This window comes from Pararge aegeria, chromosome 5 (genome assembly GCF_905163445.1).
Source record: "Pararge aegeria chromosome 5, ilParAegt1.1, whole genome shotgun sequence".
NCBI lineage: Eukaryota > Metazoa > Arthropoda > Insecta > Lepidoptera > Nymphalidae > Pararge > Pararge aegeria.
This window is the reverse complement of record NC_053184.1, coordinates 10,033,596-10,058,625: the sequence shown is the minus strand read 5'-3', so window position 1 is coordinate 10,058,625 and position 25,030 is coordinate 10,033,596. Positions and strand designations below refer to the sequence as shown.

The 25,030-nt window shown below is 34.7% G+C and overlaps 1 protein-coding gene across 2 annotated transcripts in view; it reads left to right on the top strand.

Annotated features, from left to right (window-relative positions):
* The window catches only part of LOC120623654 (teneurin-a), a 325,288-nt gene that overhangs the window by 123,467 nt on the left and 176,791 nt on the right, over positions 1-25,030 (top strand). For both annotated transcript variants that reach the window (XM_039889808.1, XM_039889807.1), the window contains exon 4: positions 15,501-15,603. In XM_039889808.1, the coding sequence (XP_039745742.1) occupies positions 15,501-15,603 (103 nt within the window). The remainder of the gene's footprint in view (positions 1-15,500; positions 15,604-25,030) is intronic.

Below are 25,030 nucleotides of genomic sequence, written 5' to 3'. Positions count from 1 at the left end.
AGGCTAGTGTGAAACATTAATAGGCAAAAATGACAAGTTAATTTTAGTCAGCATTAGTTCCTTATGTTATTTGTCTAGCTAATGCACTGTGTTTCGTTACCGTAGGATATCAAAATAAATGCCCCTTCTTTATTAGCAATGATTATAATATTTGAACCTGTCGGTCAAATAACTATCATCTTAATTTGCTCTTAACCCACCCATATGCTTATTTTTAAAAGATGTAATTTTTTTGACAACCTCCCTCTCACAGCGGTAAACGCTGTAGTTGTAAGACGGAATTCCCGGGTTCGATCCCCGGAAGAGGCAATGTGGGATTTTCTTTGCTCTAGTCTGATTGGAGTATTTGGCTGTGGATGGTTACCACCCTACCGATAGAAACGTGCTTCCAAGCAATTTAGCGTTACGGTACGCTGTCACCTAGAAATTGATTAGGGATGTGGGTTTAATTTAACTGCCATACCTCCCTAATAAAAGGATCCCTTAGTCTTCTCTATTTTTATGGCATCGATAATTTAATATGATCGTAGCCAAAAGGATGAACCCTGACTTTTTAAAATTCACTTCGTTCTCTTATCATTCATTTTTTGTTATTAATTTTTGATGCTGTCAAAACCAATAATGTAAAGCTTCAACTAAAATGGTATGATGAACAATACGGCCTTTCGAAAAATTTGTATGGAAACCTCGTTATGGTAGGGTAATCCTGATGTCCGTCCTTACTTTGCTATTCAGTGCGCGCAGCATTGAGGAAAATTAAGGTAGGCCGACGCAGACATGTGGAATTTTTGACATGAAAGTAATTTCTTATTGTTTTCATATCAGGGGTCTTACTAACATCGCTTAAAACACTATTATATTAATATTGTGAGCGCTGTTGATTGTAATTATAATTATCCTTATTATAAGAACTTCAAGGTATTTTATATAACCCTGTTACTTTTTAAGGAATTCTGTTTTATGCGCTGGTAGTGAGCACACAGCTCTATTACAAGGTATCTACCTAGAAAGGTAAATTAGGTTTTTAAATACACTGTGCAATTTCTGATAACTGAAGCGTTCTTCTTTATTCAGGCTTAACTTATTGAATCTTGGAACAATAAAGCTAGTAAGTGCGTGATTAAATAATTATGTCTACTATTTTTTACTCCTATGAGTTTGATTGACCATATTATAAGATACGACGAGAAACTAGTAGAAATAACGATCTCTTGGCATGCATGTCGGCCTTACAGGGCGCTTTTGGAACCATTGTAGTGTTTGTTTTCTAAGTTTCAGACTCAATAAATAAATAAATATACTACGACAATACACACAACGCCATCTAGCCCCAAAGTTAGCGTAGCTTGTGTTATGGGTACTAATATTGCTGTTGAATATTTTTATGAATATAATACATAAATACTTATTATATACATATAAACACCCAGACACTGAAAAACATTCATGCTCATCACACAAACATTTTCGAGTTGTGGGAATCGAACGCACGGCCTTGGTCTCAGAAAGCAGGATAAAGCTGCAAACTGCGGCAATCGGCCGTCAAATAATATCTAATATCATATGTTAGTGGTATTTTCACTAACTTTAGCTAATGAGCCCTATGTTTCACAAAAACTTTAAGTCATCATAATCAATAGCCTGTAACATTCCGCACGCTAGGCGGATGCGCTGGTGATCGCATTAGAAGGTAGTAGTAGCAAGCAGGACGCTGCTACCCGTTCTCCTTTATATTCCCTAAGTCGCCTCGTACGATACCCGTGAGAAGAGGAGGGATAGTGACAACTGTATTCTAATTAGCCGACACTTTTTGACCTTGGCTGGTTACCGTCCTACCGATAAAAACGTACCGCGTACGTTCCGTTACGATTCCGTTAGATACTTGTATTGATATAAAGGCTGCTACAATCACAACAATCTTAGACTGCATCACCAGGTGATATTGCCATTATGAACTTATAGATGAAATAGTTAGAACTTATCATTCTTGTTTAAACAATAATTAGTTACTTCGAAACTAAATCACAATTTTTGCTCGTCGCGGCGGAAGCACTTCCATTCCATCATAACTTTCCAAACTTATCTTAGTTAGGAACGATCAATTTTCATTTTCCCTCGATTATATAACTTCTCTTAGAGACAAAATTAAAGTAGTGTTAAATCGCTGTTTTACTAACGACTTTGTATAATACTATTTGCGATTAAATTACAGGAAAGCGGCATTGTATATTCATAAATGCGATAGTAAATTAGTGATTTTGTTCTTTACCAACTTTACTTTAGAACTGGTGATACGGCACCAATTTTTGCATAAAGGCATCCAGACGACGGCCGTAGTCTATTTTTTGTCCCGAAAAGTTAGTAAGAAAAGGGTAGCTACGAAATGAACAAAAACATTTGTACTGAGATTGTACCCTGCCTATGTTAGCCCTGCAGGAGACAATCTCACAATTATATTATCCACTGACAAGAGACAGAATTAATATGTTCAACTGCCAATCTGGAAACCTGGAAAGTTCTGGACCTGTACGAAAGAAGTTCCATTTATTATCAATTGTATATTAATTGGATATTATTTCCACCTGTACACCCACGGCTGGAGAGTGAATAAATTTGTAGAAGAAGATAAATAGTCTCCTGCCGTGTTGACTTAATTTGGCATTGTTTCTGACTTAGATCTTAACGTAGCTTGCTTGTAGAAGTAGGAGTTATATGGAAATCGTGACGTAAAAAAAATTTAATGCCTCGAAAAACTCGAATGGTGGGGCCATACGAGTTTTGTATTACGTCGGTTCCACTCTGCGTAGCTCGGACATTATTGTCAAACGCCGCCATACTTGTTTACATCATCATATCAACCCATTACTGGCCCTCTACTGAACACGGCTCTCCTATCAAAGTAAAAAGGGTTTAGGTCCACCACGCTGACCCATCACGGATTGGTGGACTTGGAATTGAAGAAAATAGAAGTTAGAAATATGACGGCATAGAACTAGCCGGTATTAAAGGTATATAAAGGCAGCGTCAACAAATATTTCAGAAGCACAACTTCGACAAAATTTATTATCGTATAACCATGGTGTTGAAATACATTGTCATTTTATTTCTACTTCATTGTTTAGCAATACACTTTTCTATTTAATAATGCCTAGTGCAGTTACCACAACCATTAAAGCAGGAGGGTGGATTTAAACTACAGGCTGAGAATGAGACAGGAATGCTTTCTTGCCCATGAGAGAGGCTGTGTCCGGTAGTTAGGTAAATAATAATAACAAAACTGAATACTGATATTTTTGTAAGTTGGTTTTTAGAATTGCAAAGGGACAAAAACAAAAAGTTGGGTAAAATATTTTACTTATACATTTTTGAACCGAACACCAAAGTAATAAAATATTGAGATGAACTAAAAATTCGCTTACCCAATCAACGATGCCACATTGATAGGTTTCGCATAACACGACCCCATTTTTATCCAATTTCAACCCTAGAAAATTGCAGATTCACATAATATTTAATTGTTCAAATATATTTATAGGGCTATAATTGCAAGAAATCTCCAAATGTTCTTGTGTACTATGCTATACTTGTGTAGCTGGTTAGAAATATAGCCTCCTGAGTATTCATACGTGATATGAGTGCTATGCTCACTAGGAAGACATCATGTATGTGATATGGTTACTGTATGCAATCAGGTAGCAAGTAAGGTTCTGTACATACAATATATAATAATAATAAATCTTTTTTATTGCTAAACAAAAAAAAATCTTAATTAAACGAAAAAAACACTTACAAATATATCCTACTGAGCCTTTTATTTATGTTGTAGCATATCGAAAGCTTATATCCAGACATAGTCACTATGGCTTCTAAATGCGTCTACTTACTCTGAACGTGGATGTTAATGTTTGGGTGTCAGAAATTTAAAACTAAAAAATTTTCAGCGGAAAAATAAAGGAAATAAGTAAATGCACTCGGGCAACAATCGCCAGAGGGGTACTATACCGAATGCCACAGATATATAATTATAAAAATATATTTTAGAAAATAATGAAATTTATATCCGCTAATATAAGCGCTGTAGTAATAATAAATAATAAAAAAACTTGGTTACATAGAAGAGCTAATATTTCATATGGATGAAAAAGACCTTTCAAAGTATAGTTTTTAACTATATCATTTGCTACCAGATACGAGATTAATAAACTAGAAAACTCTTACTCAAGTTTTATCACACATACAATTATCGTACAGGTGTTAAATTGCCATTCGAGAGCAAGTAGAGACTGTGTCCGTTTGCTAAAACAAGACACTGGTTTCATTTCCTATCGATATCAAAGGTGTCTACGATTATGCAGCATGTAAAACGGACTGATTAAAGCTTGGCTTTGTGCATAATATCTACGATAGTGGCTGAATAACCAAAACATGTCGCAGTACAAACAAACCTGAGTTCAACATCGTGGTCGTATATCTAACTGACCAATGAAGCGAGATTGTTTCCTAACCCTCCGAGTAATAATAAAGAAACACCGCGGTGTCCTCATAAAAAATATATTTAATAACATCGTAAAGATTCGATACGCCCCAGTAGCATTGTGCTGAAACTGTACTCTCTCTCTCAAATTGTGGTTTATACGTACCTATAAATCCGTGAGTGTTTTATTTTATTATAGTACCTTTATTGATACGAATATTATTACCGTATGCGTTTCCTAGAAACCTGTAATACGCTTCAAAAGCGTGAAGCGTGTGTGCCGTACTCCACCAATCTGCACTGGAGCAGACTTGTGGACTACGACCATCACCCAGTGACGTGCATAGAGGGTATGCACAGGGTATGCAGATGATATAAAATGAAGATAATCTCCAGTACGGGTTAAAAAAAAAATTAGGATAGGCTTTGTAAGAGTTATCAAAAGCCTACCAGTAAGTATTTATAACTCATACCGGAGATTTTCTTCATTTTATATCATCTGCATATCCAGTGCATACCATCGATGCACGCTACTGCCATTACCCATTCTCATTGTGGGAGGTTACCCGTGTACTGTAAGGGGCTAATGCGTTAATATGATGATGAATGCATATCGCAAGCTTTAAGTAAAGTCATATCATGTAACGAAAGTTCCCCAAGCAACCCAACACATGTAAAAAACTGGAAACAATAAATAAAAGGTACCTAATTCTTCTTCATTTTAACTGTTTGTCTGGTGGGTGGCTACAGCCGTGGCTAGTTACCACCTTACTGACAAGGTCGTGCCGCTAAGGGATTTAGCGTTCCGGTACGATGTCGCGTAGAAATCAATTAGGGGTATGGGTATAATGTAACTGCCATACCGCTAACGCGTAAACTCATTGCCATCTAAGACTGCATCATCACTTACTATACGGGGAGATTGCAGTCAAAGGCTAACTCTTAGTGGAATAACAAAAAAATTTAACGGAATCCAATTTGGTTTTGGCAAATGAGAAGAGAAATAGAGTCACCTTCAATAAATTTAGATCAAAACTGGCTTGGCAATTTGCTGTCATGAGTACCCGTGAAGTACGAAAGTCAAACTATATTATGTTCAGGGCAGTAACTAATGGGTGGCAAGTTTCAGTTGTATGTACTTAAGCCCCCATTCTTGAGACGAAACTACTTTACGAGTACACATTAGTGGGCGCCGAGCCGGTAGGTGCTTTTTCGCCTAAATCTTAACTTACTTAACCGTTATTCCGTACGGATTAAATTAACCGGCTTACTCTTTATTGCCCCTTATTTGATAAGCTTCATTTAAAGGTGGGGCTGGACATTGCTAAGTCATTGCAAATAAGAAGAATGTTTTGATTAATTAACGTTAATTGCATTCAAGACTAAGGATATTCTCCGTATGTCGGATATGTATCCGACATACGGAGAATTGCTCGTATTATTATTATCATCGTTCCTTGAACAAGAAAGTTAAATCTTCGGTTATTATCACGTCCGATAATAAGCGCTAACTGTATCGCATTTACACAGCGTGGTTAGTCTAACCTCTAAACTCTCTCTCATATGCGAGAAGAATCCTGTGCCAGCAGTGTACGCGGATGAAGTTTATAAATCGATATACTATATGTCATAACAAAACTCAAAGAAAAAAGAATCATTCTTGATTGGTTCTTCTTCTTCTATTATTTATTCACTAAGCGTGAAAATCTCCTATGAATGTACCTAAACGACGAAAAATCATTTAAACCTTTCTTTTTAATAATATTTGCACAGCGTGTTAAAAACACAAACTATTAAAACGTTAATTTAATATTAAAACTAGTGAACCAACGAGGCAGTTATATAAACCATTATTTGCATTTGTTTTATTTACCTGTGCCAGAAACAGCAAGCAAAAATTGGACCATAAAATTTAATCATAAAATCGCTTGCCGTTTTGGTAATGTCCACATTATCGTGATTTCATTCGATGCGGGCGTGTCACATATCGCACCGTAAATGTTTTATGAGCCACGCACATTGTCAATTTTGATGAGGGCTCTTATAACACATATAAACCTTATCACAGCTACGCAGGTTAAATATAGTTGTTTACAAAATTGAATGTGAACCACTATATTTAACTTGCATACGGCGCGCTGGTTCGATTCGTGCTGCTGATGTCATTCGCATTTCTTGCCACCATTACGCCTCATGCGGTTATTGCGACAGAGTACCAATGGCCAAAAATTCAATAAATATTATTAATTTTAACATGATTATGAGGCACGCCGTGCATATATTAAAGCTGGGTTCTTTCAAAATAGCTACTTATGCTGTGTTTCATAAAATTATCAAATTTTTCGTAAAAGATAACAGTTGTCCCATGTCTATCGGTATTTTTTAACAGTACTGGCTACTATTATTTTAAATTCTCGTTGTTTTATTATCATAATAAAGCAATCATCATCACCTTAACCAATTGACGTCCACTGCTGGACATAGGTCTTTTGTAGGGAGTTCCACAATACACGGTCCTGGGCCGCTTGCCACCAGAACACCCAGCTACTCACCTGATGTCATCTGTCCACCTCGTTGGGGGCTGACCTACGCTGCGTTTACCGGTGCAGGTTCGCCATTCCAACACCTTAAGACCCCAACGTCCAAGGTTCTCCGAACTATGTGCCCCGCCCATTGCCACTTCAGCTTTGCGACTCGGAGAGCTTTGTCGGTAACTCTAGTTCTTCTACGGATCTCCTAATTTCTGAGTTGATCACGTAGAGATACTCCTAACATAGCTGTAATATATCTATCTAATAATAAAGCAATATAGACTATAATATCTTGCAATAACTGATGTATATATGTACTCAAAAATAAAAGAGGTAGAGCGCATTGTATTCATTATTTTTTAATTTCAATCGTGTTATCAATAAAATCTTGACACAATTTACGTTCTATCTGCATATATATAATTCACCGTGAAATCCATTAAAATAGAGTAAAATATGATTACATGCATTACAAAGATTGTAGTGATATCAACAATATTAATAGAGTTGGTGAGTATGCTATTACTTCCCCTACGTTAATATATTTGACGTTATTATTGTATTAACTTACAATCAAACGTCCTATAAATATTATTTCAACTAAAAATAAAGATGAATATGTATCATATTTTGCGATAAGGCGAGCTTGTAGAAATAAAACTTTCAACGATCCATATTAAAATGATTATGAGTGAAAGGGTTGTAAGGCAAACAACATTATATGCTCTGCTCATCAATTGCTAAAACAAAATAAATTTTATTTTAAACGTCACCGTAACAGTAAATAAATCAATTATCTCCCTCTTATTTAAGGGATAGCGTTCGCCGTATTTCTGGCTCTACTTCTCATTCCAACCTTCGATCCCACCTTGATAACCGTCTGGTACTCCCATAACGAAATTCTTCTGTTATTTTTTCATCTTTGAGGCTATTATAACCACTGCTATTATAATTGGAACAATCTGCTTGCTACCATCTTTAAGAGTCGTCTAAAGGAGTACTACCTTTCTTTGAATGATGGCATTTAAAGTTGTTGCTTTATTATTGTTTGTGAATTATATATTAAAATCTACATGTGCATTTATTTATATATATTGTGTATGTTATATATATTATATAAAGTTTACATTATATATGACGTATACTTATTTCAATTATGTATGTATTTGTGTTTTACTGTGAACTCACACCGTTTATTTTCCTGAATTTTATACGTGCAATAAAGTGTTTCTTCTTCTTCTAAATATATAAAGACCCAAAAGATCGTTTTGTGATATAGCACGTTGGAAGAGACAGATTTCGCATATTGAGAAGATGCACCCAAAACATATAAAAAGCTACAGTCAATCGCTTATATCATAAGCGATTGACTGTAGCTTTTAAAAATTCGACGCGCCTCACCGTATTTTACTCGTCTCTTTCGTTTGATATTCATACTGAGCCGCCATTTTGTGGCGTTAGCCGTTTTTTATTTAAAATGGTCCTATATATTTCTTATTTATATTGTTATTAGAACGAAAGGTATTCACCAAATCCCAGAAGAGTATATCGAAAAACAGAAACAGGATAACATTTTGACCCACAAAGTTCTTGTACAAGACAACCTCAATAAAACCATTTAGAAACAAATGAAAATTTTAACAAATGTAATTAAATGTACCAATTGAGTGGTATTTTGTACAGTTACGCTAAATAACCAGAAAAGTAACGGTAAACAATAAATTACGAGACAAACTTTGTGGAAACTTGAAACAATCTTCAAAGGACCTTAAACGAGATCAAGTAATTTAAAGACAAAGTAAGAAAAATTACTCTAGCGTTATCAGCTCGTCTTGAACATGAAAGAAAATAACTTTGGTAGATGGATATATTTAAAACTTCGATGATCAGAAATATTGATAATTATTAAATTAAGTATCTTACTAATCAGTGAACTGACTTTATGGTCTAGTGGTAATTATGTTCTAAGATTCCATTTCCATGGCCAATATTTTTGCATACGTAGATATTGTGTTTCTGAAAAAGAATTTAAAGTAACAGAAACTGGCGTTCTCAAGGCCGTGCCTGGCACATTAAAACTTTGATCCCGGTTTTATTATCATAATTTTCATAAATAACTATTTTCAGGATGGCTATTTGTTCCGTATACATTTAATAAACTCGATAAAAAAACAGAAACATTTTTACTAATTTGTATTTGATTCTCGTAGTTGTTTGGTAACTCTGATGTCCGACCTTCCTTTAGTATTCAATACGCATAACGCAGAGAGAAATTAAGCCAGGCAAATGCGGACAGTACGTACAAGTAACTTTGATTTTTTATGCAGAGTACAAGCACCTCATATTTTATACATAAACGTTTCGTTACCACGAGGACCTTTTCAGCAGCTGACACTACACAATATTCATCTAAGTGCGGTTATACTAGTTGGAAAGGGGTATTAAACCGATAGGGAAATACAGTCATCATAACGAGCTATGACCGTCGGGCCGTCTCCAAAATGCAGGTTATGAAAATTTAGCCATGATCGGATAAGCTGTAATAGCATAGCAACGTCCTTGCATAAATAAAGAAGGCTATACCTTACCGTTACCAGGTGCTTATGCAGGATGCAAGCTATTTTTCCGCCAAATTCAAGATCAAGATCGGTGCAGTGGTTGAGCGTTTTCTCGTTCCTTCATCACTGTAGATTGTAGTCATAGCAAGATTTCCACTTCGAGTGGGTAAATTTTCACCATCGACTTCTGTTGGAGGCTATTTTGAAGATTTGATAGAATACCGCGTTTGCGCGATTGAGCTTTTTAGGTGCGGTTAATGCGGGTCACTATCTCTTGATATATATCCCATATATTGTTATCTAGCCATCGGAATTTTATCATATCAGCCCGCTCACTCGCATTACAGCTGCGTAGTGGGTCTAAGCTCAATACTCAATACAGGCCGGTACATTGCTAAGGATGATGGTGACGATTATGACGATATTTAATTCACAGTCGCTAGTAAGCAAGAAAAAATACTTACACGAGTATATCAAAATACTCACTTTGTTACATATAAAGTATTTATAGAGTTCATAAATAATTAAAACCATTAAATATAGAATAAAACAATAATAAATCTAATAGTTTCATTGAAACATAATATGGGAATCGAGAGCCGTGTACTGCCAAGATGGCAACAATCAAAAACACAAAAGATTATCTAATTTTGATTGAGCTTTCGTAAAGTTTGTAACAAACGTATTGTAGTGTTGAAGTATTTAAGCATTAGTGTTTTCTCACGTTCTGTTATTTGGAAGGTGCTGAATATTGAAGTTTGGCAAAACACTGCATACCTCTTCCGAGGTTACGCCTCGTTTATTAATAAGGGGATCCAACCAATAATCCAACCATTTGAGCCACCATATAATGAATTTTACAACACAAGATTACCCTAATGATTCATTACTTCCAATGAAGCGTACTTTCAGACCTGTTAACCGACATAAATCATCCTCCCGAATCTAATCTCTTAACAAGGCTCGATATGTTATGAAATAAAATCCAATTATTTTGGTTTAATATAGATTTTAAAATATATCGATTGAGTTATAGAGGATTTACCCGAATGGATGAACCACGGTCAAGTATTGATGAAAACGAATCACGTAATACATTACGAAAGCGAAAACAAACCTATTCCAACAGAGAATACCTTAATAGATCAATTCAGATACATAAGCTCTAAATAAACATCACTGCAATGAATAACGAGAACACGGCAGATTTGTTTTCGTCTCTTCCGCTTCAGCGTGTATTTACATATCATACATGCCGGAAGAACTGTGTAATATATTTGCAAGTGATGAACAAAATGGTTTACGGAAGTTATATTTTACTAAATTCCGACGGCAGCAGTTTATCACAGCGAGCGGTGCATCGAAACATCTAATCACGTCCCAGCCTCTTCATTAACACATTAGTCAAAACCAAAATACCTCAGCTTTATACTATCCGAATGTTTTATCAATTATTTACTTTAAACCATTGACATAAGATCTATATCACATCGAATTAGGCTAAAATTATGCAATAGTCTATTTTGATTGCTAAATCGCTTCTTCTTCTTCTCTCTAGGCAGTTTCCGCACGTAAGCGCTTCGCTTGTTGTACGTGTGCTAAATCGCTTATTGAAACATAAATGAATGCACGATACATACATAAGAGAAATATTAAATATCATAAGAGTTGATCGTTTGGGTACGGTTTCTTTGGACTCACATTTCTATATTTAATTTTGACAATATTCCAAGGAAACATTATGTATGACAGTCATGCACTTGCAATTATATGACAAACATCAATTTCCATGCTATATATGCATGCAAATCAGAGCTTTGGTAAGTCCTTGTTCCATAGCTAATGTTTATTGATTATGGTATTGATAACAAAAAAAACTTAACATGTTAGTTTGAAATCACAAAATACTGGATATACGCCAACATTTCCGAAGTTCAAGCGGAACGACATTGTGTTTATATAGACGTGACGTCATCATCAATCATGGCTAGTATGAAGAAAACACATGAGGCTTAACACCTACCATCTACGCCTCAGGGACATAGTGATTGACACAGCAGAATGAGTTACTTACATGCCCTGCTGAGAGTAGCTCTGTTTATAGACGATTTTATCATCAGGAGGCCATCGGCATAGGTTTTTTTAACTATCATACTAATATAGATTAAACTTAGAACTAGTGTGCATCCTACGAACACGAATTGCTTGCAAATATGATCATATGGTAGAGAATGCAAATTCTTAGCATGCTCACAACCATGCCTATTTATGAGCATGTTCATCTGTAGCTCGGAATACAAATGGTATGAAGTCGCACAAAAGCGTTACAGCATACAATCAGCATGTTTTAACGAAGTATGCTAGTGAAAAAGCATGGGGCACAATTTTAATTATGTTACAATAATTTTATAAAAATGCGCAGCGTTGGTCGAACCCCAACGAGATGTACAGACGAAATTAAGCGCGTCGCAGGTAGCCGCTTGACACAATACTGTGGAATTTGGAACTCCCTTCCTATGTCCAGCAGTGGACGTCTATAGATTAATATTATAATGATAATGACAATGAATTTTATAAAGTGGGTAAAGAATTATATTTTGTTCAATTGATTAGCCTTTTTCCAAATGTTCTAAAAATTCTTAATGACATTGTGAGATGGTGATAACAAAAAAAAAAAAAAAACACCCGGCTAAGTTTGTTGTGGGCTTCTTCTTAGACCAGGACGCGTTTGGAACCCTCGTAGCTTTAGTTTTAAGTTTACGAATGTAGTTATCGCCATCATCTCACTACCGTGTGGTTCTTATGTACGCATCAAAAGTGCCACCTGTGGGCCTACTTGAATAAAGATATTTTTGACTTTGACTTTGACTTTGACTTAATTAATTAATTCAATAGTTACAAAAAAAAAATTGTTTTTCATTAACAGTCATTTTTACATTGTCTTTTAAAATAAAACAAAGTTCTAGTCAGTAATTTTATATACTAAATATATTCAAGTCAAATCAAAATTTGGAAGTCGTATGTAAATGTTGCATAGATGAAACTAGTGTTAAAAATAACGCTTAAATGTTAAAATAACTAAGTTACCTATTGCGATATCCAATAATAGTATCTTGTTTGCGGGGAAAGACCGAAACATCCATCATGCTCAGAGACCACAATAGATTGATCGCCAGTGCCAGCCGCGCAAATATACGGAAGCGAGGAAACACTAAGACAAAAATGGTGAAAGCAAACAAATGCGGTGTCGATAAAGTGACAGAAGGATTGATAGTTTCTGAGCGACGCGTCTGTCTTGACCCTACCTCTCCTGAACCAAAGATTAGTTTTATGTTCGTAGCTAATGTACTAACTCAGAAGAAAATATCAGGAAGGTTTACCTTCTTGATATTTTTCTTCCTTACTTTTTCTAATATTTTGTTTAACACTTTGTAAAATTAAAGACGCATTTTAAAGTTCTTAGTTTAGTTCTTTTACGTTTTGTAATATTAATGTTTTTACGTACACTTGGAGGAATTGTCAATTTTTTGAATTCCGGATTTTACCTGCGACTATCTGGCAATCGCGGCCTGAGCGCTTTACCTAATTAAGCTACGGCTCTCCTACCGTCGATGCCGAAATTAGTATATGCCTTTCACAACAGTCTTATAGCGACTGTAGTGTCATCTAGTAGGAAACGTTCCAGTTTCGATCTACTTTTTCAAAGGTCCATATTACAATGAGACACGTAGTAGTGAGACACAAGAGATGGCAATTTGCTTTTTTTTTTTGCCAGAGAGTCGCAGGTTCAAATCCTGTAGGTTCCGAAATTTTTATATGCATTTTAAATTAATAAAATTAAAAATATAGCATCTTGTGCAAAAGGAACATTAAATATTGAGTAAAAACAACTTGCAATATGTACATGTACTCTCTTATAGTAAAATATAAGTTTGCATAAGTAGAATGTTTCCTAACATACGGTTCATGATATTGAGTGTCTTTCTCATTTTTATTGTACTAGATATTCGTGCAAAGTAAATTTCGTCTTTGAATTATGAGCCTGGAATATTATTTATTAAATCTGAAATAACAGCTAGTCAAAATCAAAAGGCCAATATCAAATCAATACCGAGTATTAGTCTTTATTTAACGATGCACAAGGGAATCTTCAAACAAAGATACGAGCTGTAGAAAGCACAACATGAGATTCAGAGATGAAAAGGATTCGCTTCGCCGAGAACACATGTAATCGGATTTCGCGTCCATGTATGATTTAGACGGATTTTCTTCAACAATACAAAATAGTCAATTCAGTTTTTTTTTCAGTAGGCGCCTACAAAAAGAAAGGGACTATATTTCTCTAAGTATGATTGAATTTAAAAATATTACCAAAGTAAAAATTTATATACATACCTTCACAAAAAATGCTTTTATTTTGTGCTAGTTTTGTTTTTTTCTTTACTCGTTTAAACTCACTATACCTTGATGTGACATCGCAAATGAGTCGATCTCGTTTACCGTGATCCAAGTTAGTAACTGGAAAAATGGATTTTAAAGGTTTGAATTCGCCGTTTAACTTAGAGCTTCGAGGAAAACGTTAAGCCATTAGTTCCGACATCGTTATTACTGACATCGAAGGGATGGGTCAAAGCTAAGCTCGATATACCTCTCTGTGATGAGAAAGACATTTGAATTATGTTGTTGAACTTTAATTAGGCTAATTATGTCTGATGTATGGACAAGATAGTCACTGTGTATCCCTTGATATAAATGATCTCTGTGCTGTTTTTATAAATGCTTAAACTCTGTATTATCTATGTTCAAACGAACTCTTGAACTTACGCCTTGAAAATATGGCACAAAAATAGCAAGGTATTCTAATTACGAGAGCATAGAATATTTTTGTCCCACTATTAAAGGATTCCTACAATTTACAAAAATATTTATTTAACCAATTGTTGTATTTTTGAGTCGCTATAGAACTCATTTATATTATTGTAGTCATTTGTCTTATACGGCCTTAACCTCTTCTCACTGTGGAAGGAGACCTGTGCCCCGTAGTGGGCCGGTAATGGGTTGATATGATGATGATGAATCATCTGCCTAGATGAAGCTGAATTTCACATTCCAAATTGCGAATTATTGGTAGGTTAATTGTGGGTAAATGAATGGTCTTCATTTACTCACTATAAACACTAGTAACACTTATATAATTCACTGCTGTACCCGTGGTTTCACCAGCATTAACTTTAAAAATTTAGATTGCAAGAGCTGCCATTGTGAGTTAACTGTGATAGTTAGATATATGTCCCCGGGGACTTTCTTGTAGGTTATAAAAGATGCTTTAATTATGTAGTACATAATTTTTATGCATCACCTAGTTTTCTCAGCGCTCGTCAAGTACATTTATTCATATTATGGGTAAAATTTTGCTACTTTGGTGTATATTATTGCATTTTTCTTTAGGATCTCCTCGAAAGCGGACCTACAGTCCATAAGATTAGCGCGTTCAAGCAAACATACAAACAAATAATCTCTTCTGCTTTATATATAAGTATAAATTATCTTACAGTTACAGCTGGTTATCAATAAACTAGTGTATACTAGCTACTTTGTCCCCTATTCAAACTCCGAAGTGTGCCTTCGTTTCATATATTATAACCAAAATCAAAACTACAAAGCAACATTAATTTTACTTGATAATGGCTAACTTTTGACCTTAGAATAAGAATTTAAAAAAGCCCTAGGAAGTTCTCCTCCAGAACCATTTGGGTGCTAAAAATATTCTACTAAAATTTCAAATTTCTATGTTCAGCCATTTGGGCTAGTAGTAGCTAGTTAGTTGTAGGTTGTCTCTGCTATTAAGCCAGGACAATGCCTTTGATGGTTATAAAATATTGGCTAACGGTACTTCAAAAAAGGTGTTTAATAGCATAATTATTTCTATTGTTCCAGAATTCGTGATGTCAGAAGGTGGGCACGGTGGGTCTGGTACATATCCAGCTCGATCACCAATTTCCAGCTCCACCACAGGGCACTCGAGCTCCAGCCATCACAGGTAAGATAGAAATAAGATAACGGCTAGTTTTGACCCAAGTCTTTGCCCAACAAGGAACATTAGACCAGGCGTTAACGACAGTATAATTAAAAAAAATACTTAGTGGCTACATTAGTAAATGAAAATTCATCGTAGATATACGAAGGTCTATACTTAAATGGGATCACGTATAATGCCACTCTTAATTACTACTGAAGAACTGTAAGCGTGAAATTTGTTTTCAAAAATCTCCCATTTTGCTGATAGTAATGCCTTAGTAACTCCGAGGTTTTATTCCTAGCTACAACTATGAATTAATCAAATAGGTATTATGATATTCAGTGCACAATGTTGCCATAAATTATGAATGAACGTAGTGTGTTTATTTGAACCGTTCCTGGGTCGCAAGTCACATCGCGGTCTTATGCAGCCTTTGGCTTTTGTGCAAAACGCTAATTTAATATTCCATCATAAGTACTACGTACAGACCAATCTATTGTTGCTAAATTTAACCAACAATGAAACCATAGCACATAAACATAAATTGCGTATACTAAAGAAGTTAAGGGAACGAAGACAAACGAGTGTGGATTAATTTAATAATCTCTCCATACTCGTTCGCTTTCATTTTCAATAAAACTGTTTCATAGACAACACTGGGTAGTCTTTAATATTCGAATAATTTGGCTAAATACATTATTTATCAGACACTGGGGATCTATACTGCAAATTTATCCCAACAAGTGATGCCTTAACGAACCGGCTATACTGTAGCCGATCCATAGACTAAGAATATTAACTCCGCTGGCTATGTGCTGTCGAACGCTTAACCCTCAAATGATACATCTTGAATCCCCTCATTTATCATACATCTATAATCAATATAATCCATAAAACAATAATATAGTGTATCGATATAAATAAAATTTTTTTATCGTATAGACATGACAAAAAGTCTACCACTAACCAAAGAAAGAATTTATTAAGATACCTAAATGAAAACTACTATTGTATTTTGTTAATAAACAGTAAGCCTCATGCGGCTAGAAGTTTAGCCAACGCATGTGTTAAAAATACCCTTAGGGAGGTAAAGAGAGATACAGAGCTAGACTCTCACATCAAAGTTGTCAGAAAAATTAAGCTTGATAAAAAAGGCGGGGTTTTTCCGACACAGGAAATAAATAAAAAATAAACAATAGTTCTAAAGTAACATCTCAGCCAGCTTACCATACTCAAACGCTTAGAGTTTGTATCTAACAATTATTAACATCAAGGTGAATTTTAATATATTTCAATAAAACATGATAATAAAAAATACATCATAAAGCCAATTATCTGACCTACATTAAGATCTGAGATCTTATAAACAACTATAAAGCAACATCTCAATCAGTACACTAAAAATGTCATATACCCTACACATCTTTAGTCTAGCACAATGGTGACGCAACAAAATAATTATAACACAAGATTCGATCCCTTTTTCTTCTTTTATAAGTTACAAGCTTTTTATAAGTTTGAAGGTAGGTGGAAAATTACGTCCCACCACTTTTCAATTAAATATATTTTCCTATCCTATGTGGTAACCGAAGAACCACAATAATAAGTAAATTATATTGATAACTTTACCAGAGATATGGTTTTACGATAAATTATAATTAAATATGATATCAATTAACAAATAATTACATTTACTATTATCCTGAAATCTTACTTAAGCAGTAGGTGCATAATATTAACTCAATTGACTCATTTAAATCAAATTTTTTCTTCAATAATTGTTAATTCTAAATAACTATGTATCTATAATATTTTTTATTTATTTAAATAATATCCAAGTGGTTCATCATCATCATCATCATCTCAACCAATTGACGTCCACTGCTGGACATAGGTCTTTTGTAGGGAGTTCCACAATGCACGGTCCTGGGCCGCTTGCCTCCAACGGCTCCCAGCTACTCGCCTGATGTCATCTGTCCACCTCGTTTGGGGCCGACCTACGCTGCGTTTACCGGTGCGGGGTCGCCATTCCAGCACCTTAAGACCCCAACGTCCATCGGTTCTCCGAGCTATGTGCCCCGCCCATTGCCACTTCAGCTTCGCAACTCGCTGAGCTATGTCGGTAACTCTAGTTCTACGGATCTTCTACGGATCTCCTCATTTCTGATTTGATCACGTAGAGATACTCCTAACATAGCTCTCTCCATCGCCCGCTGAGTGACTCTGAGCCTTCTTATGAGGCCCATAGTTAGCGACCATGTCTCTGATCCGTAAGTCATCACTGGCAACACGCACTGTTCGAAGACTTTAGTCTTCAGGCACTGGGGGATTTTGGACGAGAAGATGTCACGAAGTTTCCCGAACGCTGCCCATCCGAGTTGGACCTACCTAACTGGATCGTGTGTCCTAGGTATATATACTCGTCTACAATTTCGAGTGCAGAGTTCCCAACAATTATTGGGTGGAGCGGAACATGAGCGTTAGACATAATTTTCGTCTTGCTCATGTTCATACGAAGGCCCACCTGTTGAGAAACTCTGCTGAGGTCATTGAGCATCGCATTAAGGTCTTCCAGAGTCTCTGCCATTATGACTACATCGTCGGCAAACCGAAGTTGAGTGATGTACTCGCCGTTAATGTTGATGCCAAGCCCGTTCCAATCCAGAAGCTTAAAAACGTCCTCCAACGCAGCGGTAAACAGCTTCGGGGAGATAACATCTCCCTGTCGCACTCCTCGCTGCAGTTGGATCGGTTTCGTAGTCTGGTCCTGTATACGGACTGACATAGTGTCCAAGTGGTTGCTACAATTTAAATGCTTTTAAATAACACTAACAAGAATATATCAAGTAGTAAACTGCTACAGTTATTGTCTACCAACTGCAAAGATGTAACAGTACAAGTGTTGACACACTTGTACAATTGAATACCATACACAAATACAGAGTAACATAGATAGAACTTTTTAAAATTAAATTAACAATTATATTTCAATACTCAATAAAGTAAAGGAAAGTAAGTATACTTTCTTATAGTCTCTGACTATATTCTAACTCATTCGTTATACAGAAGCCAAAGTTTGAAGTCCAAAATTGAAGATGCAAGACGAAAGGAAAAACACACACAAACACAGCCACACACAGAATAAGTGTGGACTAAACTATTTACTTAGTTTCTTTTGTTCATTATTCATTATTCTGAATTAGTCATATAGTCAAAAAAAAAATATTTCGTTGTGTCAAAACAATTTCAAAACCTTTTAATAGTGAAATATAAAAGGCCATGTAAAAGCTTACATTTTAGCATTGACTCGAGCAATAAAGTCCCCGAATGTGCACGTAAAAGCCCATAAATTTAATAAAGACATTTCTGACGGTGAAAGAGTGCCTATCATGAGTCTGAAAAACCATTATTAATGCACTTACATTCTAAAATTTCCTTTGAGCTTTCAACTCCCCGAAATTAATCTTAGCTCTCATCAAAAGGATCGTGAATGTTTCGCATGCCAACCGCGTAGCTATTGAATAGAGACTGGTAAGGAAGTCTAAGGGAGACAAAATTTGACGTGTTAGAATTAATAAAAAATCTCCTAATGTGGCCTGTAATTAAATATGAAAGCCGGTACCTTAGTTTTATTTCACACATTTTCAATGTGAAGGGCAATTCGTAGCTAATAAAAAATTGACGTACCCTCTAGTCGGCACGCTTCGGCAGCATGTAAAGGTGCCGTGACGTTCTTCATTAATTTAAACTTAACTGTGAGAAAATACTTTAAACTTTAGAACGCGAATGTTCTCCGATTTACATTTTTAATTCAGGTTCCGTTTACGGAAGCCGGGGAATTAGCAGCTTACTTTATTAATGAAGTGTTTTTTCAAATGGTTAGATTTTCTTTTGCTGGTATTAAATGGTTAATTTATTTCAAATTAAAATATATAAAATAAATTTTAGCGCTGTTAATTAAACTCCCTGTGATCATGAATTATTTAGTATTTTAACAACAGATATCATAGAAATTTCATCGACTTTTACAATAAATGTAAACGTTGCTAAGCATATGAAAAAAACAACACATGAACATTTTTATTCGTCATTTTATCTTTAGAAGCCCTAGATTAGTTATATAACTGAATTCAATTGATTTAACAGAAATAAGAAAAGATATTAATATTTCAACGTTGTAATTCAAGACAAAAAAAAATGCGATTGGCGCAATGGGCAGAAACCCTGCTTTCTGATACATTTTCCAGTCGAAATCGAATCGAACCCACAGCGGGTATTATTCATAAAAATATTCATCAGTAATCTTAGTACGCTTGACAACAAGCCACGCTTACTTAGCGATGTGTTTCACTTTCATAATTTTCATTATTACCGATATAATAATGAAAAATATTACATCGGTATTGAGAACATCCTAGTAAGTTACTAGTATTACTAGTAGCACATTTAATAAGTTTTCAACGTTCACGATTTTCTTTTTTCATTATAACAATACATATAAAATGATGAGCTGTTAGAAGATAAGAACGAATATGGATAACATTACAAATACAGATTTCACATAAATCCGTTGTCGAATGAAATAAATCTGTTCCAGCGATAATCTAAGCCCAGTTATTTATTCCTGTTTGGCAAAAAAATCTCCAAAAATTTTCTTTCTGTCGACTCGACTGTAATCCTTAACTTCAAAAAGTTGATGTACTTTATATACCCATTTCAATTATTTTATGCCTATAATTTATAATATTTTATTTCAATAATTTTGACCTTGTCTATTTAACTGCCTTGTCGGAAAATCCACCAAATGATTCAGAATACGCGCTTCTTACGCCCAATGTAAATAATCCATAAATTCCAAAATTATCAGATTGCAGATTGATGGATAAATACAAAGATAAATTCTTTATTGCACACAATTAAGGGATAAAGATATTAAATATTGGAAACAATAAAAGAACAAAAATAAGAATGCGCTCGCAAAGGCGGTCTTATCGCTTTAAGCGTTCTCCTCCAGAAAAAACTTAATCAAAGAAGCAAGTAAATAATTCTTTCAATTTAGCAATGCAATCTTGTAAGACTAGAAAGGATAGCTCTACTAAATTTAATCTGCCATCTGAACAGTTTGGATAAGAAAATTGTTTTAATAATATTTTCGGGCGTTAGACAAAATTGTTACTTACTGTAATACTATAGTGAAAATATTATTTATTGTAAAGCAAGATCTATTTCAAAATCGATTACTTTGTATTTATTTTTATTACAATACAAGTTAACTCCTGACTGCAATCTCATCTGATTAAGACTGCCCCTACGTCTTTGCCTTGATCTTCCCTCACTGTCTGGTGGTCGAAAGTCTATGGATGGAGTCACTCCATCCATAGACTTTCGATAGACTCTGTTAATTACTGATAAGAACCGTGAAAAATATTGTTGATTGTTATTATTTTTCACGGTTTATAGGTAATAAAAAATATACCAACAGTTATTCATCCAATATACTATTAATCCTATCCAAAGCCAATTACAACTGGAACAGTAAATTTAGATACACGAACATGCAACTTTCCAACTCAGTACGCAATCCTCTGGTGCCGACACAATTTTATATTATTACCATTGCCTCTCTATCTATATATGTTACACTACAGTAAGTTCTGAAATAATTCGATTAATAAAAATTTGAAAGAGAAAAATGGATGTAAAACCAGGATAGGAATAAAATCAATTTAGGAAAAAAAATTGCGTAAAACCGCCAAGTAAGATTTTGTGTAATTCTCTATTGATTTGATTTCCACTTTGATTTGACCACTCTTATTTAGATCTTTTCGACCCTTATTCTCAACTTTTATCTTCATCACCTAACTATTTAACTTGACTATTTTAAGGACTCAAAGCAATTATTGATTAGCGTAATCTAAAAATCATACCGGTGTAACCTGCAGCCCTAAAGGGAGGTGAACGGGATGAGGTAACATGCGCGCCACGAGATATGATGTCTAGCTAAGCTGTTAATCCGAATCATACCGTACCTACCAAATAACAGAACCTGACTTTACCAGAGACTATCAAAATTATCTTTTGTATCTCTCGCACAAATTTATTTTGTTGTATAATCTATATTTTCGATTATAAAGCATTATATATTTGGCTATGTAATATTATTTCATTATTTAACATTAATGTCACTTGAATATCAAATATTATGTTCCCAGTTTGGGATATATAAACAGTAGTACTGAGGAATTTATTGAACTAGAATAATTTAAAACAAACACAATAGATTTCATAAACAACTACTTTTATTTTTATAAAATTTTACTAATATATCAATAGTAGTTGTCGAACAGTATTTTTTTGGATTCTATATAGGTACCGAATATTTGGAACACGAAAATTATTACGCATTCCTTTCTCAACGAAACGAATCTGTAACGAAAATCTTAAATAACAATAAGTTAGTTTAGAACGTATTAATTGATATATACGTGCCGTTATTTTTATTGGCTAAACCTAAGCCTTGCTTATTGGATTGCGATAAAAAGATCTGTTTCCTTTGTCTTCGTCCTAGGTTTTTCTAAAAAATTCAATGTGTCCCTATCGTCATGCGACATACCCACATCGATACTTTTTGGCACTTCCTAGGTACATCACTACCGGACGTACTCCGACGAATACGTTTCCCGCCGCGCCACCGAGACATGGAAATGCTCTACAGAATCTATTTACCGCCAAAATCCCTTATCTACTTTTTGTTCAACGAAAAACAGAAATGCAATTTTAAAATTAGCTACGCTCAATTTTCTGAAAACGCAGAAATTTCAGCATAAACGGGAATGTGTTTCCAATAAGAATACAAAGTTTTTCCTATTCCGGTCGTAACTAATATTAAAATACCAGTCTACTGAGCGATATTATTCAGTGAGTGAATCAAAATAAGTGTACCTAAAATTAATTCCACTAATATTATAAATTTGAGTGCATTTTTGTTTGTGTGTACCTGATAGCTTATGCACCATCGAACAGTTTACAGGTTGGACATGTAATCTGAAGCAGGAGATGGCAAAAGGTTACCCTGGGAAATTTCCTTAATTTTATAAAAAATCAAAAGGTCTGCGCGGATCAGGTCGCGGGCGGCAGCCAATACCTAATAAAATATAACTAACTAGTGATGAGTTATTTTTTTTTTGGTTTTGAAATATTGGCAGCATTATACTTGAAAGCATATTTCATATAAATCTTAATTTTTACTTAAATACATACAATAAAGTGGATTGTATATGTAAGTATAATAATTAATAAGCAACCATGAAACATGATATAGTTCAAAATATTAATGAGCTTTTCATATCCTACTGGGGTCGCTAGGACTAAAGGTCATTAATACCTTATAGGGTACCCGTAGTGGTCACTATAATTTTGCCCGTTCACGATTCGACCCTCGCCTATCCCGTTAGCTTTTAAATTGAACCTAAATAATACATGATCTAACCTTAAAATCTCATTTTATGTTATTACTTTTACTAGCTAAAGTTATTTGAACAGTATTGGTTTGCTATCTAAATGCAAATGTAGCTTTGACCGTCTCAATAGCGAGACAAGGGCCAACGTGTGACTTTTGATAGGTAGGTATGTAAGTTTACGGGAAATGTATATTTTGTTGGGTTTATTCTCGAAGTTTTCTAAAATGTTCAGGTCAACATTGATTTATGTATAAGGTACGCTATGCTGTTATAAAAAAACTATAATAGTTTTGTTACTTGGAGGAAATAAACTCGTATTTTATTGACGTGTGAGTATCATATGCTATCACGACATGGGCGTACCCAGCTTTTGGCCAAGGGGAGTCAGATTTTCTTTAGATCAGATCTTCGGCGGCTGTTTAATCAATGTTGAGTTATATGTAGTGTAGCGTGTAGGGAAAACAGCCGCAAATGATCCTGCTTTAAAGGTAGTTAAATAAATAAAAGTATATTTTGGCCATCTGGCTGGCGACTGCAGCGCTTGCTCACTGTGCCGTTTTATTTTATGCCAATAACACTGTGTTTTTGCCAGTATCAGCTGAGCGGTTTATTCAAAAGCTAGCATATAAAACTCCTTTTTCACGATAGTGATTAGGCCAGTTCATACACTTTCTTCGGGATTTCCATTTACCTGTTTAAATTGTAATCCGTCACTCACAAAGTAAACACAACTTATTTAGACCTACTTGTAAGAGATTAATGATTGAATGATTCTGACTTCAAATTTTATTTATTCCATTTTCATTTTTATGAGGTAGTGTCTGTAACATTTGCGTGAATAGATGCAGAACTCGCTTGTGTTTTATTATGTTTTTTAAATCGAGATTAGAATCTCTATGGAAGTTTTTCTTCTTTTCACTAAAACCGAAAGCATCTCATTAGAATATGTATCGTGAAGGGGCTTTTATATCGCTTTACCTTTATCAGGAAAGCAGCTGTTATAATATCTACTTTCTCTTATGATAAAAATCACTTAATACATCAGATTGATTACAGTCCTTAAAACCCAAAACATAACGCTAATATAAAAAAATATATGGCAGCTGCAGGAAACATCGGAAATAATATTAAGCAACTTATATAGTTAAACAAACAAGATGAGTCACTCTGTTCATTAGTCTAACTTCAAAACAAGAGGAGGCAATAAAATTACTCCTTTATAATGCGTTAAGTGGAATCGAATCATATACTATCATCAATCATCATTGCCCCCTTTATTCCCACCTAATCCCCACATCAAATACCACTCAAATTTTGTATGTTCACGCGCTCTGGAACTAATTAAACACAAAGGTCGAAGTCCTTTTTTAAAGCATTGAACAATTCCCGAAAAGTTTAGTACTGAAATAGGAACAAAGGTTAAAGTAAATCGTATAATAATTTAGTTTAAAAGTTAACATTTTACCTATTCAGTTGACCGTGGGCTAATTTTACCGACAAACTGGGCTACTTTTATTCAAGAACATCAAAAAAACCCAATTCTCCCTTATATTCTAAATTTGCAAAGCGAATATCCTAAAAAATAATCTTGATAGAAATACAAACAAACTTTGCCATGCGGTTTGGTGCGTTCGAGTCAGTCGAATAATTATTGAAACAAGTACCTATTCATACGTTAACAAAACATACTGTTTTTACAAAAATTCTAACATTCGCGCATAAAATTTTAGAGAAAGCAATGTACCTTTCTATACTGTACTGTATAGAAGCAGGCGTTACTTAGCAGAATTCCGAGATATACCTGCTACAAAAATTAAGCTTACCAAAGGAGTATAAAGATTGAAGAAATTTTAAATTACGCCATACAGATTCTCCTGATTTTTGCGGAGTATAGTAAATTCAACTTAATTTTCATAATATTTCTATACTGTGTTAAAAATATTTTAATAGCATACTCGTAGTCATAGTCAAGTCGAAAACCATTTAAC